The sequence below is a fragment of the Thunnus thynnus genome, chromosome 11 (assembly GCF_963924715.1).
Source record: "Thunnus thynnus chromosome 11, fThuThy2.1, whole genome shotgun sequence".
NCBI lineage: Eukaryota > Metazoa > Chordata > Actinopteri > Scombriformes > Scombridae > Thunnus > Thunnus thynnus.
Window position 1 is genome coordinate 19,414,449 of NC_089527.1, and position 16,228 is coordinate 19,430,676.

The 16,228-nt window shown below is 38.0% G+C and overlaps 1 protein-coding gene across 1 annotated transcript in view; it reads right to left on the reverse strand.

The window, feature by feature from the left end:
• pde11a (phosphodiesterase 11a) overlaps positions 1–16,228 on the reverse strand; it is a 40,803-nt gene extending 24,575 nt beyond the window's left edge. Inside the window, exons 1-6 of the mRNA XM_067603603.1 lie at positions 14,968–16,228; positions 14,122–14,280; positions 3,344–3,433; positions 2,584–2,724; positions 2,382–2,446; positions 645–777 (exon numbers count right to left, since the gene is read on the reverse strand). Coding sequence (XP_067459704.1) covers positions 645–777; positions 2,382–2,446; positions 2,584–2,724; positions 3,344–3,433; positions 14,122–14,280; positions 14,968–15,756 — 1,377 coding nt within the window. The 5' untranslated portion in view covers positions 15,757–16,228. The remainder of the gene's footprint in view (positions 1–644; positions 778–2,381; positions 2,447–2,583; positions 2,725–3,343; positions 3,434–14,121; positions 14,281–14,967) is intronic.

The following is a 16,228-nucleotide window of genomic DNA, read 5'->3' on the forward strand; positions in this document are numbered from 1 at the left end:
CAAGTTGATTTTTCAGTTTTAAAATGTCCTGTTTCGTATGTATCTTGGTCAACAACAACAAAAACTGTAAGGGATCTGTATCAAGACTGAGAGCGTCTATGTTTTTAAAAATTACTATTGGCCAATATATCAGATTTTTTTTCTCCCAAATATCGATATCAGTATCGGCCTCAAAATTCCAGCATCAGTCAGGTTATATGACGCGGCATCAGCACCAGCCGCTGCAGTTGGTGTGAAAGGACCTTTAAAGATATCAATTAACAGCTGACAAAATGGCAAAATGGGTAGTTTGTTATCTCTCACCACGTGGTGATAATATAAAAGGTTTAATGCTTCCAAGGCAGTTTCACAGCCATCAATGAATCATGTGTGACCTAAGTGACTCGCATGTGACATCAAGGTGTGAACATCCCCTAGTTTAAAATGCCTGGGACTGAAGATACCTCTTGAATGAACGGTGTAACGTCTTCAACGCCAAGCAGTGAGTCTAGTTTTCACCTTCTAGATATACTACAGCCTGGATGCAAGGCGTCATAGGCACATTTACCGTAATACAGATTCTCCTCTAATGCTAGTTGAGATCATTTCACTCAGATAAAATCATGCTCGTGTCAATTTTAGAAGGCGTGCTACTGTGTGGTTACCTCGGCATCAAAGCGAGGATCTTGATAGGCGTCACTAATGTTCACAGGGAGTCCTGTGGATGCCACCAGCTCTGCAATACTGTTGTTGATGAGCCAATCTGAGTACGACGATTTCTCCATACTGTCTTTGAAACTACAGTAGGGTCAGAAAGCAAGAGGGGAAAATGCAAAAAATCTGTTCCCTCACCTTTTCTCAGGAGACATTGTTTCTCAAACACACTGCTTTGGGCAATATCTTTGCTTTCCTGAAAAAAAAAAAATCCCTTTTTATTGCGTTTAAGTAAAAAAGGTTTTATTCTCTTTCGCACCTGAACTGCAAGCTTGCAGAAGGATATCCTTATTTCTATGGGCCCTCTTTTACGTTGACTTACATTTAATGAACTTCTCATACTGTATATATCAGTAAGCTTCTCCTGCAGCTCATGAAGTAATGAAAAGTTAATTGTGTGATTGTCTTCCTCAATGCCAAACGCCCCCACACTCTGGCACAGAAACACCTGCATCGCTGCTTAGACTTCCCATTCACATTTATTGCAGTAGGATGTCACTGACTTTTTAACCTTCAAACACAACAAGGTAAATGTTCAGTGTGGCTCATTTTGTCTCTAAAGATTAGTACAAAGGTGGAGAGACACTGATGTCAGATCTTTTGACTCCCTTTGATCTAGTGAGACAGCTGTGTGTGGATGTGAAAACCAACAGTGCAGCGGGGAATAAACCTCACGGTTGTGATGGCAAGATGCCTTATCTTCTTTTTTTCTTTCTAGCTCGCTTTCTCTCTTCATTCTGTCTGTCTCTTGTCTGTCATTTAGCTGCCACAGACACACCAGCAGAACTGTACACTAGCTCAACATTATCCTCCCCATGGGGGCGGCTGGGGATTCTGAGGCACATTAGAAATCCTACAGTACGCTCGCCTTTTGACACCAAATTTATTCACTTAATTACACACATAAATCTCGCACAGCTGCCCTTATTATTCAGATATGAACATTTAGGAAGACTCGTGTCATCGCAGAGATGATGTACTTTTGTCATCTCAGCTTGATTTGAAATGTTGTGTAGTTTCATACTTGAAATCACAAACCTGCTATTTATTTAATAAGTGACACCAGAAACAGATCAGAAGGGAGTGTGTCCAGACAGAAAGACTTAACTGGCCGGTCAAGCAGCCTGACCTTTCTTTGATTACTAATTTCTCACTTCTATTGATATTTCTTGTGTTATGACATATTTTTTAAAGTATTGTTACATTTATCACTACTGCCTTGAAGTGACCACATCAGTTATGACGAGTGCAGGACTAGGGGAAGAATTAGTCTTCCCTTCAGTGTTGGTTTTCATCCATAAACATCCCACACAGTATTAAGCCACTTTTTTTCTCCACTCAGCCATGCCTAGCAGTGGAGAGAATTCTCAAAACCCAATTAAGTAGGGCTCCTACAATATGCCTTCTATTCAGAATCAGCATATTACTCCCACGGCACTACAGAATATTTAATTTTTATACTTCCCTTATTTTTGTCTTTGATGGAAGCTTTATAGATTCAAGGCTCTCTGCAGGTGCTGTGGTGCCAAAGGCAAACAAAGGTGGAGACTATTTAGTGAAAAAGGTTACTGGTATAAAAAAAGGGAAAATGGAAAGCATGTTTTTCATCAGGCCAGATGTTACTCAGGGCTCTGTCTGTGTGTGCCTTCTAAAAGCAGAGGAAATTTGAACAGAGACAACATACATACCTGCTTTCAGTGTCTGCACTACATTTAGGGGACAGTAGCTCAAATGACTTGGTGAACTTCACCACCTGAAAGATTTGAAAGGGAGGAAATCACTAAAGCGCTTAGGAAAAAATTGCACGGAGGTACACAGTATTTACTGATAAAAACAGAAGTAGACAGAAAGAACGGACATGCACAACTGTAGCACAGAGAAAAATAGTACCGGTGACTCGATGTCCTCCAGCAATTGAACAGAGCAGCGCTCACACTTAAGCAATGTTTGGGCGCGGTGCATGATCTTCCTGACAATCTTCTCCAGGTCAGTCTGCTCTTCAAATAGGTCATTGACTACCTCCAAGAGCGCCTGAATACCAGAGACAGAAAAAGATATCACTAGCTCAACAATCTGAACCACAAGCTGCTGCAAAACCCACTTAATGTGTCAGCAGATAATACTTTAGTCCATTTAAATAAAGATGTTTTGCCTTTCTCAGCTGTTACATGATTATTAGTAATATCCTTAAACCATAAACCAACAGGATGATATAATATAAATAGTTTCCCCAATAAAAGTAAATTAGGCCCTTTATCTAAGGCAATTTAATGCACAACCACATAAAAATCATATGGTGTAAAGGGAGCTCCTCTCATTTCTCTTCTCTATTCACTGAACTGTGTTCTCATTATGTTCTCTTCCATCACAGATCAATGTGTGACATGAATTAGTGCATCTCTTAACATTCCCTGGGAGATTTAGATCATGGACCAGGCCCTATCTGGATATAGACCCATCCCCCCTCTACACATCCAGAGAAAATGTCCATGCAGGGCTGCATGCTGCTCTGTGATCCCCACTGCAGTGGCAGCAAGTGGGCTGTTGCTGATCAATACTCAGCCTCAATGTCAGCATCAGGGGGGAGGAAGTAATGCTGATCCTAGGGATGGTGTGGGGTTATTATCCCCGTTGGCCCTGTGGCCCTTACCCGACTCCTGTCATACTCCTTCCGTGAGGCGGCGAAGAGTTGGGCGTTGGAGATTGCGATACCACAGAAAGGCAGGTACATCTGCAGCACCTGTGGACATATTGAACATCTGTATTTGTAATTTGCAGACTTTTCTCATCAATGAGCGTCATACAGATAACAGCTTTTTTTTTTTAAATATGGTCCCTGATGTCACAAATTGACTGCTATTACTGTACACACATACAGACACTTTGAGTTGCCCCAAAAGAAAAAACTTTAAAAATTTGGTCCCTTTAAAAATATAAATTAAATTATTATACATTTTCAGTGATGCAGCCAATTTGAAAACTGTTGTAAACTTGAAGCTATTTTAAAAAGAAGAAGGAGTGAGTGAGTAATATTTTCACACTAGAAAAACGTAGCTTTTGAATTGGAACAGAGAAGAAATAGCCATTCATTGGCATCATTACATGCTAGGACAAATAAATCTATCTAACTGACATTTTACCATTTGACTGAATAGTCTGACTTACTGTGCCTTGGGCTAATAACATAAATTCACTCATATTTTCTGCACATAAATAATGTAATTACTTAATGTAGCCTGATGATGGTTAATATGTATCCTGAAATCGAATCAACGTCGTACTAGTTTGGAATCGAACTACATTTCTTTCACCTCCTCCATCCCTCGTTGATTCATAATGCACACCAACATGCAAGCACACTCAGAAGACACAACATATATGGCTGCATCTGCATGCTATTAAGACAGCTGTGATGTAAATACACAGGTTGAATTCTACGACTACAATTACCTCACAATGTGGCCTTATCTGAGAGACACTCAGCCCCCATAACGTGGAATCAATAGAATTTAGGTTGTGTGCCTCCTTGCTCTGCCTCTTTGTTTAGCTATCTATCTTTAGCATCTGGCTGCTGTGTAAACAATACGATCAGTACAACAAACCCACTAATATTTACCAGCCTTCAGTCTAACCTGAGGGTTGGGACACAACAACAATACATGAATGGGAAGTCACTCAGCTGTGGCTGCTGATACAACGACATCTCTTTCCTTTTAGGAAAGATAATGTATCAATTACTCATCAGCAACAAATGAACACGTGAAGAGCGGGATCCTACAGCACAGTGTTGATAACTATGAAGCTTGTATCTATAACCTACTCCATAAAAATGTTCTTAGGTAGTCCGCAGGTTGCAGGTTCACCACCTTGGATACAGTTGGATATGCAGGGAATTAATAGACTAATAAAGGCTATTTAAGTCTCTTTATATCTGCTTTAGTAGAAAATAAATATATATATTCAAAATATATTAAACTTTCAATGTAACACATTTGAAGCTATATATGTATATTTGAAATAACTTATCGACCAGGGGCCGTATTCACAAACATACTCTCAGAGAGCTCCTAAACCTAAAAATTTCTAGCAAGGAGTCTTAGCTGAGGAGTGACTTAGAAAAATTCTCAGAGTAACTCCGAGCAAAGAAAGGACAGAAACTTTTACCATGGGGAAGAAGGTGTGATGACTTCATTGCTTGGTATAACACATTTTTGATCAAAAAAACAAAAACAAAAGGAAAGAAAAATAGTGATAACAGGCACAGAACGGAGAGTGAAATCAATAGATCTAATCATAGAATTTAGTCCCATGGTGTAATTATAAATACTATTTTATGTAATGAACATCTCTGTTGAATAAATTAGTCTCTTTTTTAATACTTTCTGTTACATTTTCAATGTTCCTTTTTCTTGCATCTTCATGTTTTATGAAACACATTGTATTGCATCTTAATGTATGAAATGTGACATATAATATATAATTTAATATTATTATTATCATGTACGCTTTGCCACTATGCTGGTATGTGTGTTTGACTGGTTATATGGTGACTGGTTAGTGTTGTGTTATCTGAAGGATCACAGTGGAGATAAGTTCTTGCCAAGTCGTTTTTTTATACTCTATGATTATAAATACTGATGTGCAGTGCAGTGCTACAGTATTGTACTTATAGTACTGTTTTTTAATCATCAAATAAATTCAATAAATCAACACCATCAAAAACTGGATTCTTCTGCTCTGGCATGTCATACTGATGTGCATATTATGACACTGTTTGGTATCCCACTAAGCACAAATTAAATCACTAAATTAATAACACTTAAAATCATAATGTGAATTAAATATTTACTCTGTCACACTAATGAGCACATTAACTTTATGCACTTCACTCAGTCATTATACACAATCATAAGTGCCTTATACAGTTGTTTTCAAGACATGGAAAACAGATGATGCTGAGCAATAAGCTTATACGTAATGCTATTTCAGCTGTCCTGTGGAATTCTCTAATAATGATCTTCCAGAAAGGCAGTGGCCATCAATAGCCCCAGCAGGAGCAGATTCATTAGCAAGCAGGACTTTGGGGATCTGGCTATGGATCTGGAACTAACAGGCAAACCCAAGAAAAGCGCTGCTCTCTCTAATTACATTCTGTCAGGCAGGCCATTATACAAGGTTGCATTACAAACAAGACGTTTTTGCCTTGAGACCTGTGGACTGACCAGTAAAGAGTGGTTTAATAACAAAACTAACTGGCCAAGTCCTTAGGGACAGTCAGTTCTTCTACCCTCAATGATGTCCTGTTTCACAAATGGAATATTATATGTAATTTATCCTTTATTTAGCCAGGAAGGTCCCATTGAGATACAAGATCTCTTCTTCTAGGGAGTCCTGGTCAAGCATAAGCTGTTTCAAAACAATTTAACATGATAGAACACATGCGAAACTTAAAAGCTGAACAAGAGAAAGAGTAAAAGAAGAGGAACATGCAGGCCATACCATAGATTACCATAATAGAGGCAAAGCCAAGTAAAATTACAGAGCCATGTCTTTGTTTCTCCACTTATACCACGTGGATGTCAGCTACTAGTTGATTATAAATAACTGTGTTCACTTTGCATATGTGGCATAGTGAAGCCTTTATTGTTTTCGGGAATAAAAATTAAGCCTTCAGTTGTCTCTGATCTCATATGGGACTCCCTAGCTGGTATCAGCAAAGCACATAGCAATTTTGCAAATACACTTAGCAATGATAGCTTTTTTTTTTTTTTAAGTGATATCAAATATTTATGCAACCAGAATCTACACCTCAACAAAATTTACAAAATATGTAATTGTTATTTATTTAGAACATGAATATTTACATGAATAGTGATATGACTGATATATAATAAGACACTTCACATATCAAGTTAACATTAATGATCCTGTTTCCTCCCTTTCAAGTATGTATTTAATCTACAAATTAAATACATACAATACAAATTAAATTTCATACAACCAGCTTTAGCATTTGAAATAAACTGAATTGACTGGCTGTAATTTGGGCACTAACAAAACACATCTAATAAACACTTTACCACATCAGGTGTGCTACTCAATAGCTGTCATACATAAATTATGAAATTGTCCTACACATCGCAGGTACATGGAAAAAAGCCATGAGCAAAGAGAGGTCACAACAACTGAGCTGCGGATGTTGCATCGGTGCAGTAACATCGAGACAGATTGAGTCTTTGTAAACACTTACTGCTCCTCAGACGAATCTTCCTGTGGCCATTAAGAGTGCTTTAAACTTAATTCTTTTGGATATGTGAACCTTTCAAACTACAATGACTCTACTGAGGGTTTTTGTAAGCAAGTTCACATAAAACCTAAAAACAAATATTTCCTTTCTTTCAAAAGACAAACTGCAAGCGGTGATACGGGAGCATGGCAACAAAGATTGTGCTTGTTTTGTGACAATAATTTACAGCTGTTCTGTCTTTATATTCAGTATATTCTAAATATTCTAAATAGGTACAGATGTGACAACTGCAGATATTGACTTATAAACAATACCACAATGTAATAAAGCCTCACAGAGCAGCATTCAGAGCTAACAAAAACACCAGTAATTTAAAATATAGATTAAAAATATAACATGAAAAACTGTTTGTATTAATTACTTAAGCCACATTAAACTCATTAAGAATATAATGTAGTTTATGTTGACAATGAATTGTCTCTTATCTTTCCCAAACAGTAAGGTGGATTCAGTCATTGAATTTATGCAATTTAAGAGCATCAGTGGCGGCCCATTGACGTCAATGTACTGCCACCACATTCAGCAGTGATACAAGATTGTTTCACATGTTAATTTCTTGTCTGAGAAAAATTGTAATCAATTAGCATCAATAATTACGAATTATGTAATGAATGAATTTACTAATTAGCAGTAGAGAGTATCATCATGCTTACTGTGATAGTCATGGGCTTATTTGCATGTTAAAGACCTGGAATTGTTTTTCAAAATAAAGCTTGAAAAAAAAAACAACAACCTGGAATTGTAATCAATGATATTAATCCTGTGTAAAATATAACCAAGGCAGAGATTGCTCTTCAAATTTAACAATGAGTAGTAAGTTAGAGGTAGTGATATATATTCTTTGCACAGTCACACAGTTCCTAATTATGTATCAGATGCCTACAGTGTAAAATATAATATAAATATATAAATTTTCTGATTCTCCACCTGATAAACTCTTAATCTCCTCTATTGGACCTGGAAGAACTACAACTAACAGTTAAAGATGCATAGTTAAAAGTTATATTACTATAATTGCAAAACTTTCTTTTTACTTTAGTCAGTATTGATTAGACATTCCCTCCAGATCACACAGATTTTGGGGATTACTGCAGCAAAACATGACTAAAAAGGCCACAGTTCGCCCCCAAAGCAAAAACAACTAAAATACAGTATGTGATGATTCTTGTGTTATTTTACAATAATGTGGGAAAAATTTACAAATTGCAAGTGAATTAAGAAATAATAATGATTAGGATTTCTTAGACATTTCTGTCGGTTACTGCTAGCTTGTGAAGTTAGCTAACCAGGAAGTTAAATGTGTTTCTGTCTTAAATTTACTACAAGGAACTTTTAACTGGTTATGAAACAGTCTCATGATGCCTCAGTATGACCTACATAAGCAGACGAGACCATTAGAAGATGGCTGTTTCCATATAGTTATTCTAAATGCCTGCCACTGAAAATCAGACAAAACGATTTACAGCACGCAGACCAGAAGAGCCTGTGTTTATTTTACATGTAGGATTGTAGCATTGAGGGAGTACAAAGACATTACTAGGACGAGGGGAGGACATTTCCCTCTGTTTGACAATGTTAAAAGTAAAGTTAGACTTGTTATTGGCTCCCTGACTCATCTGACTACAAAGGAAGGAGTCTCTCAATCTTTATGTATGTCTGTTGCAAGCGAGGTGAGAGTACGAGCGAGAGAGAGAGCAGCGGTGGTCAAGCAAGCTAGAGAGTGAATGAAGAGAGCGAGTGATTCTTTTCTGATTGTTTCACAGCGGTTATGTTCTAAAGTACAAATAAACACGCCCACACCACCACACAACCCTGCAGGAAGGTGCCGCATTGGTGCTATAAGGATGGCCAGTCTCACGTTCATTCGGTCAGTCCACCACTTAGGTCCAGGCTAATATATTTTAACAATTATTTCCTTACTATTAAGCTAGATCAAAGTTTTCACTTATTCGGTAAAATATCTCAATATCTATTAAATGGATTGCTGAAAAATTCTGTAGATATTCATGATTCCCAGACAATGGATCCTAATCCCTTGACTTTCCTCTCGCACCATTATGAGGTTGACATTTGTGGTTATGCGTGAAATATCTTAACAACTATGGATGGGTTGACATAAACGCATATTCATGCCATGTTCCTCCCAGGATGAATTATAATCACTTTGGTGATCCCTGTTCATCTAGTGCCATCATCAGGTCAAAATTTCAAGTTGTCCAATACTTAAATTTATGACCAAATACCTGCAAAACTAATGACATTCCCATCAGCCTCAGCTGTACTTTGTGTTTAATGAAAATTAGCAAGTGTTAGCATGTTAACAAGCTAAATTATAACAGTGAACATGGTAAACATTTTTCCTGCTACACATCAGGGTGTTGGCATTGTCATTTTGAGCATGTTAGCACTTTGTTTACTTTTTCTCTTGCGTTTTTCAAAGAGGGATAACTTAGACCACATCAGCCTGAACTAAATTGTAAAGAATTATGAGGGGCCTCACTCTGAGGGAATTTGGTTCTTGAAGACCAGGGGGATTTTGGGCAGTATCATGCTTTATTTTTAACATGTGAAGGTTGACTATCTTTTCGTTCAAAATTGGTGAAAAAAAAAGGTTTTTAATTTTTTTCAATTTTTTCTGCCAAAATATTTTGAAAGTCAGTGTGTCTTCCTGAAAAAGGACAGAGTGCTTGTCAGACTAGTGAGTACACCTGAAGGCCACAGCAAACTGTAAATCAAGATCCTCCATTGCAAAAAAAAAGAAAAACATCTGCAAGGATTTACTCTGATTTTCTCAGAATCAATTTCTCACATTTCATCATATCAAAGTCAGTCTAAAACGAAAGCAATCAACAATACTGTACACAAATGGGTGCAATGATGTCTTTCTCAAACCAGATTATTGAGGCTCACACGAGCTTGTGTCCCAGACCAGATCCAACATCTGCCCTCATATTACAAATGTTGTTGCCATTGTTTGTTTTTTTTCAATTTCCTCTTGATTAAAGTGGATTTTAGTGCTGTTACATAAAATACTTCTCAAGGAACGAATTTGATATGATGCTCTGTATAAACTTGATTTGATCTGATATCCTTCAAGAATGTATTAAAAACATCTGGCTCAAAGCAGAAATTGTGTTTTCTCTTCTTTTGCTGTATATTTACATTGTGAAATCATGTGTAAGTGCTTATTACAGTATTGCTTCAAGTCAATTTGAGTTTGGCAGCCAGAGGGAACACAGCGGTGATTGTCGATGCTATTTGACAATCGACCCACACAGATGTTAAACTACATTGGCAGATTGGCAGAACTTACATGAGGGGAAGTTATATCTTATTAAGAAAAAATGTATGAAAATGTCAACCTGTGAAAAATACGTTTCATGCAATACATATTAAAAGACATGCAAAATGAAAGAAAAGCTAAATCAAGGTAATTATGCAAAATGTACATATAGCATGATGAGGGTGCCTTACACTTAAATTAAGTCAATAGCTATATTTCTCTGAAGAAGATAATGAGACAATATAATTGTACATGGGCAGAACCATTATCCAAGCTCCCTCAAGGACTTCAATCCTACAGAGTATCAAAACAACACAATTATAAGGCAGCGTGGGATTTGAAACCAGCCATATAATGTGTTAAAATATCCTATAAGGTTTCACTATGTAGAGAACTGCATTTGTTTTAATAATGGTACACTGAAATCTCTGGCTAATGACATCTGCTATTGCTGTATCATTTAATGCTTTGAGAAGTGTGATGCATTTTCTTATTACAAGGTCTTCCATAAAAGCAGAGCTGCAGCTACAGCTGTGCTGTGCGAGGAGCTTACTGTGTTCTCTGATGCTAGCATTGCATTTCATTACTAATTCAACTGTAGCCATCCCAAGCATTAGTGTGATGCTAATGCAATGTGAAATGTACTCAACACATGGACAATGTGCTCAACACATTGGAAAGAAAAAAGGAATTCATAATATGCATCTATTATGAACAATAGATAGAATCTAGAGATGTAGTTTTGACAGTAGAACTTCAATTGAGGAAAAAAACACACTATAAATATAAAAGTACAGCCATTTGTTGCAGTAAAACCCATCTCTGATAGAAGAATGCTAGTTGTGCTTTCATATTTCATTTTTTTGTACCCCTCTATTCAACCAAGTATGCTGATGGACAACACACATGCTCCTTGTGCCTCTTTGATAATTATGATAATCATTCATAAGTATGATAAGCCCCCCCACCCCCCCATATTTGTATTACAGCAGTCATCCACATAATGCTTCAGTCGTCTTGGATCATATGTCTGATCAAAAAGAGAATATCTGTGGACAAATTATAGCAGATTGTCTCAATTCCGTGTTACAAAAGTATGCACTGCAACCTAACAACTTGTATTTTTTTCTGATCACACTCACAAAGTTACACATATTCACACTTGGAACCACACAGTACCCGTCTAATCTGTTGGCCATTAAGCAGCTCCACTAGAGGAGTTGAGGGGAACCTCAAACTCCACCACACCTCCTATTTTCCTGGTGTTAACTCCTAGTCAACCATTTAAAATCACACTGGTGAACACTGGCTGTCCCGCTCAACGTGCAAATGAAGTGATAACCAATAAGATTCTGAGAAGCTCGTATAAAGTTGTTATTCTTGGTGATGCCTTTGGATGATTTGATGGTGCTGAGAGACAAGCTAGCTAGAAACTGAGCACTGAGACTCATGACAAATATGCTACACATCAGACAAGTGAGCTGGGTGAATTATTTAAATAATAAATATTGTTTACATTCTGTTTGGACTCAGGAACAGAGAAAGAACAAACGTTGCCTGCTGTTTATCAGACAACATATATGCAGTTACTGCCGCTTGTGAAATATTCTATTTGAAAAAAGAGGATGCAATATGAAAGACAGATGTGACAGCATAGACACGAGCTCCATCCATACTCTGAGGACAATCTGTGATGTGGATTACATTCAAGATAGGAGAGCTTATCTGGTTTGATGATGAATTTGGTCTAACTTAAAGAGATTTCTGTATTTTAAGCTCTTTTCAGTTTTGTCACAGCAAAATATAATTACACTCACACAACTCAAAGGTTTGATTTAAATATAAAATGCACAGATCATGAAGCATAAACCTAAAAAATACTTTTCTGGACATCAATATTACTTACATGAAAAAGTGTAAAGACACTATACTGCTCTGTTAGATGTGAAGTCACATATATAATATAATTCATATTCATTTGAAATGTGCTTTTTAGGTTACTGTGAGAATATAAAATGTAGTAATTCATTTAACCGTTTAACTACTGTGTTACAGAAAGGAAATCAAATATTGTGAGAATGAGTAAGAAACAGACAAATTTTGACACATATTAGAGACTGCCATCAATCAGTCATAATAACAAAAAAAACAAGGTTTAGAGCTAGTGATACCGAACAATTAAAGACAATAAATTACTTAACAATTACTCAATTGCTCAAAACTCAGAGGACAGAAAAGTTAGCTTGGTTCCAGACGTCCAGACGTAATGTGTAAAGATTAAAAATAACAATTATCAGAGCATCAGGTCACAGAAAGGTCTCCACAACTGAAGATTCGAATGAATGGACTGATCCTTAAGATGTTTCATGCCTGCAGGTCATGATGCAAATCAAAACATATGAAAGGGACAAAATATGAGAAAATGCCCATTTTACTTTAATCCATCTTGCTTTTAATATCTCTGCTGTTGCAAACTCATGAATATTGCAACACTGACAGCAATGAAAAATGACATCACTACAACCCTGCTATGCGTGTGTACCACTAACACCACAAAACCATATTTGCCCAAAAAAAACTGAGTAACATCCCTGAAATGTCACGCATGAATCATGAAGCCTGTAAGCATTTACTTCAGGCCTACTTGTTCCTCTGCACTATCCTCCATTGTGCTGCAAAAATATCAAGACTAATAAAGAGTAAAGCCACGCTAGCAGCTCTGTAAGGCTGTACTTAAGCAATGCTGTGCCTATGTTCTTATGTCAGCATGACAATGTTAACATGTTTACATGTTAGTTTCGTGTTAGAACGCTAACGTTTGCTAATTAAAATTTTGACCTGATGGCGGTGCTAGAGGAAAAGTCAGGGTATTACATATTACAGTTAATACATGTCATCCAGTGGGAAAAAAATATGTTTGTACCAAATTTCATTGCCAAAAATGTCAACAAACAAAAGTCAGGGGATGACTAAACTTATTCAGATACATCGTTAAGGAACCATGAATGTCTGCACCACATTTTGTGCCAGTCAATAAAGGAAAAGGTATAGATATTTCACTGGATAATTGAGACTTTGCACATAAACAAAAAACGGTGGCGCTTGAGGAGAAGTCATGTCATTATTAAGAAAGGAGCATGAATGTCTGTACAAAATTCCTTTGCTCTATAGACCAGAGGGATGGACTGACCACCAAACACCGCTAGCACAAGCAACCTGCCACAAGTATGGTTAAAAAGAGTGACAAAACTACCATATTGTCATACCTTATTACCATATTTCCTACCAACTATATGGTAATGTGGTTACGTGTTACTTTGTGATAAAAACATACAATGGTTTAATATAATCCTTATCTATATCCTTTGCTTTGCAATCCTATCAAACACAACACCAGTATGTAAGCATAATAAGTAAACACAAAAAACATTAAACTAACAGGATAAAGAATTGCTAAATTACCAGTGTGACTTACAGTCCCTTTACACATAGCTGTTCTATTTATACACACATGAGGAGTGGCTGTACTAACACTGCCCCACATATTATTTTTATCTGTTTTGTGCTTGATCAGGTTGATTGATTCAGACTTATAAAACTCTTTGGAGGCTTTTAGTGAGGATCTACCTTTTGCAGAAAACAAGCATTTGATACACAAAGACTGAGAGAATAATAACTAGTTGTGAGACAGAATGACATGATATTAGAATTGAACAAAGAAAAGGAAACTTTATCATCCTTTTCTATTCTGCACATAGGCAGCAGGATACACACTGTACTATGGTAGCATGTGATCGTCACCCATCATTTGTACTCACAACTATAATAATGAAATTACCTTTTCGTCATCTTCAGTGAAGAGTTCGCCACTTGAAGTCTTGTTGATGGCCTGAGCGACACCAATGATCTCTCCATCGCTGTTGCGAATGGGCATGCACAAGAGTGACTTGGTTTTGTATCCTGTCAGCTTGTCAATTTCATCACTGAACCGACGATCCTGCAATCCACAGATACAGTACAAAATACAGACACAATGTAAGCACTTGCTGCAAAAAGGCAGTTTTTCCCTTCTTACTTTCAGATGACAGTGCAGTAAAGTGTATAACTCATCAGGACTCCATGCCTTGGACACACAAAAAACAAAAGGTCTACAACAAACCGTATACATATACAGCAGCACAGTCTCAGGTGTGCTTTATAAATTTGAGCCCTGAACCTGGACAAACTGACTTGAAGAGGTGCTCAGAAAATGCTGTGTTTAGACAGCAAAGCAATTTAACTCATTTATACTGCAAATGTTTGATTGACCAAGAAGAAGTCTTCCTTGCTTTGACTTTTCTTGAAAAGAGGGTGCTGGAAACATCAAATAGTTTAGTGTCTCTTGTGCTTCAATGTAATATTGTCTAATTTTCTCAAAAACCAAGTGTGAGTTTTCCCTTTATTGCCTTATTCTTATTGCTAAGTGATGATTTGTCTGACACAAGCTTTGTCTAGATGGCTGTTAGTGTTGGTTTCAAGGCTTTTATTTCAGTTACACAGTCTGATTGATGATCAATTAACTGTGACAGATCTAATGACACACTGTAAGAAAATGATCTGTCTCCCTGGCTGAATCTCTCTCTCTCTCTCTCTTTCTGTGAGTCATGCAGAAGCACACAGGCATGCATGCACCAAGATGAGGCACCTGATAAGCGTCAGGGATGTTCACTGTCTCTCCGTGTTCAGCCACATATCCAATGATCCCTTTCCCCCACGGCACTTGAACTTCATCTGAATTCATTGAGGGCAAAACTGTGGTACCTGCGTGCACGTCAAAGAATTTGGACACTAGTGTCTTCTTGTTGCCTGTGCCCTCCACTAAAAACAAGGAGCACCGGTCTGCATCCACCATAATACAAACAAACACAAGGATTTTATAGCTGAGGCTCGTTAGATCCAAGTCGTTGGATATGTCTTTTACAAGCTCCAGGAAAAACTCTCTTTCGTTATGTTCTTTGAGGTAATATTTGAAATCCACGGCGGTGGACGGGTACTGGGGGATGTTGACTCTGGACTCCAGCAGTGCGCTCAGTATGTGCGCAGTGGTCGGAGGCAGAGAGCTCGCTTTCCTCAGCAGAGCTCTCCTCCTCATGCTCGTCAGTGGCTCCTGGGCCCTGGAGCTGACATGCTCATCGTATGTCCTGTTGACATTTATGGCCTTTGATCTGGCGAAAGTTTTACGCAGCTCCTTCTGCGATGCTCTCCTTTGCAGACCATCACATTTGCTCGCCCAGCTGTCCTTGCACGCGTTGCTCTTCTCCTCTCTCGGCTCGGCGGGAGCTGCAGCCGCCGGACTTTTACTCGCCTGGTGATTCTTGAGCCATTTCTCCACCATGCTATAATTCCCCTTTCTGTTCAGGTAGTCCTCGAATAACTCGGGGTGCGAGTCCAGAAAACTTTCCACGTCAGAGAACACCATATTTGGCACTGCCATGTCTGTTCTTCAGATGGTCCTCAGTGAACCAAATCCATGAAGTCGCACAGAGAAATATCATCTATGATGCTTTACTGAGGGTTAAAGTAGAGAATCACTTATACCACAACTTCCAAGATGCATATTACGCTGGAAACACCCCAAAAGCTCTGGCTACATTTCCAGTTTCCACTCTGTGGGGAGTGGGATATACACTCTCTTTGCGCACCAGTATATTCCTCCACAGCATCTCCACACCGGTGACTTGATTTAAGAACATTTAAGGAGATCTGAGCAAAGCAGCGTGGACGCAAATTCCGGTTCGCGTAGACTATCACAAGAACTGGAAACCTCACAGAGAGCCACTACCGAGCATCACCGTCGTATGGGTCTTCTTGTGTGCAAATGATGCTGGCTGTGGTTGGCTCGATCCCGCTGACGCTCGCGTCGTCACACTGACAAGAGCTCAGGGTTTGTTTCAGCAGTCAGCCCT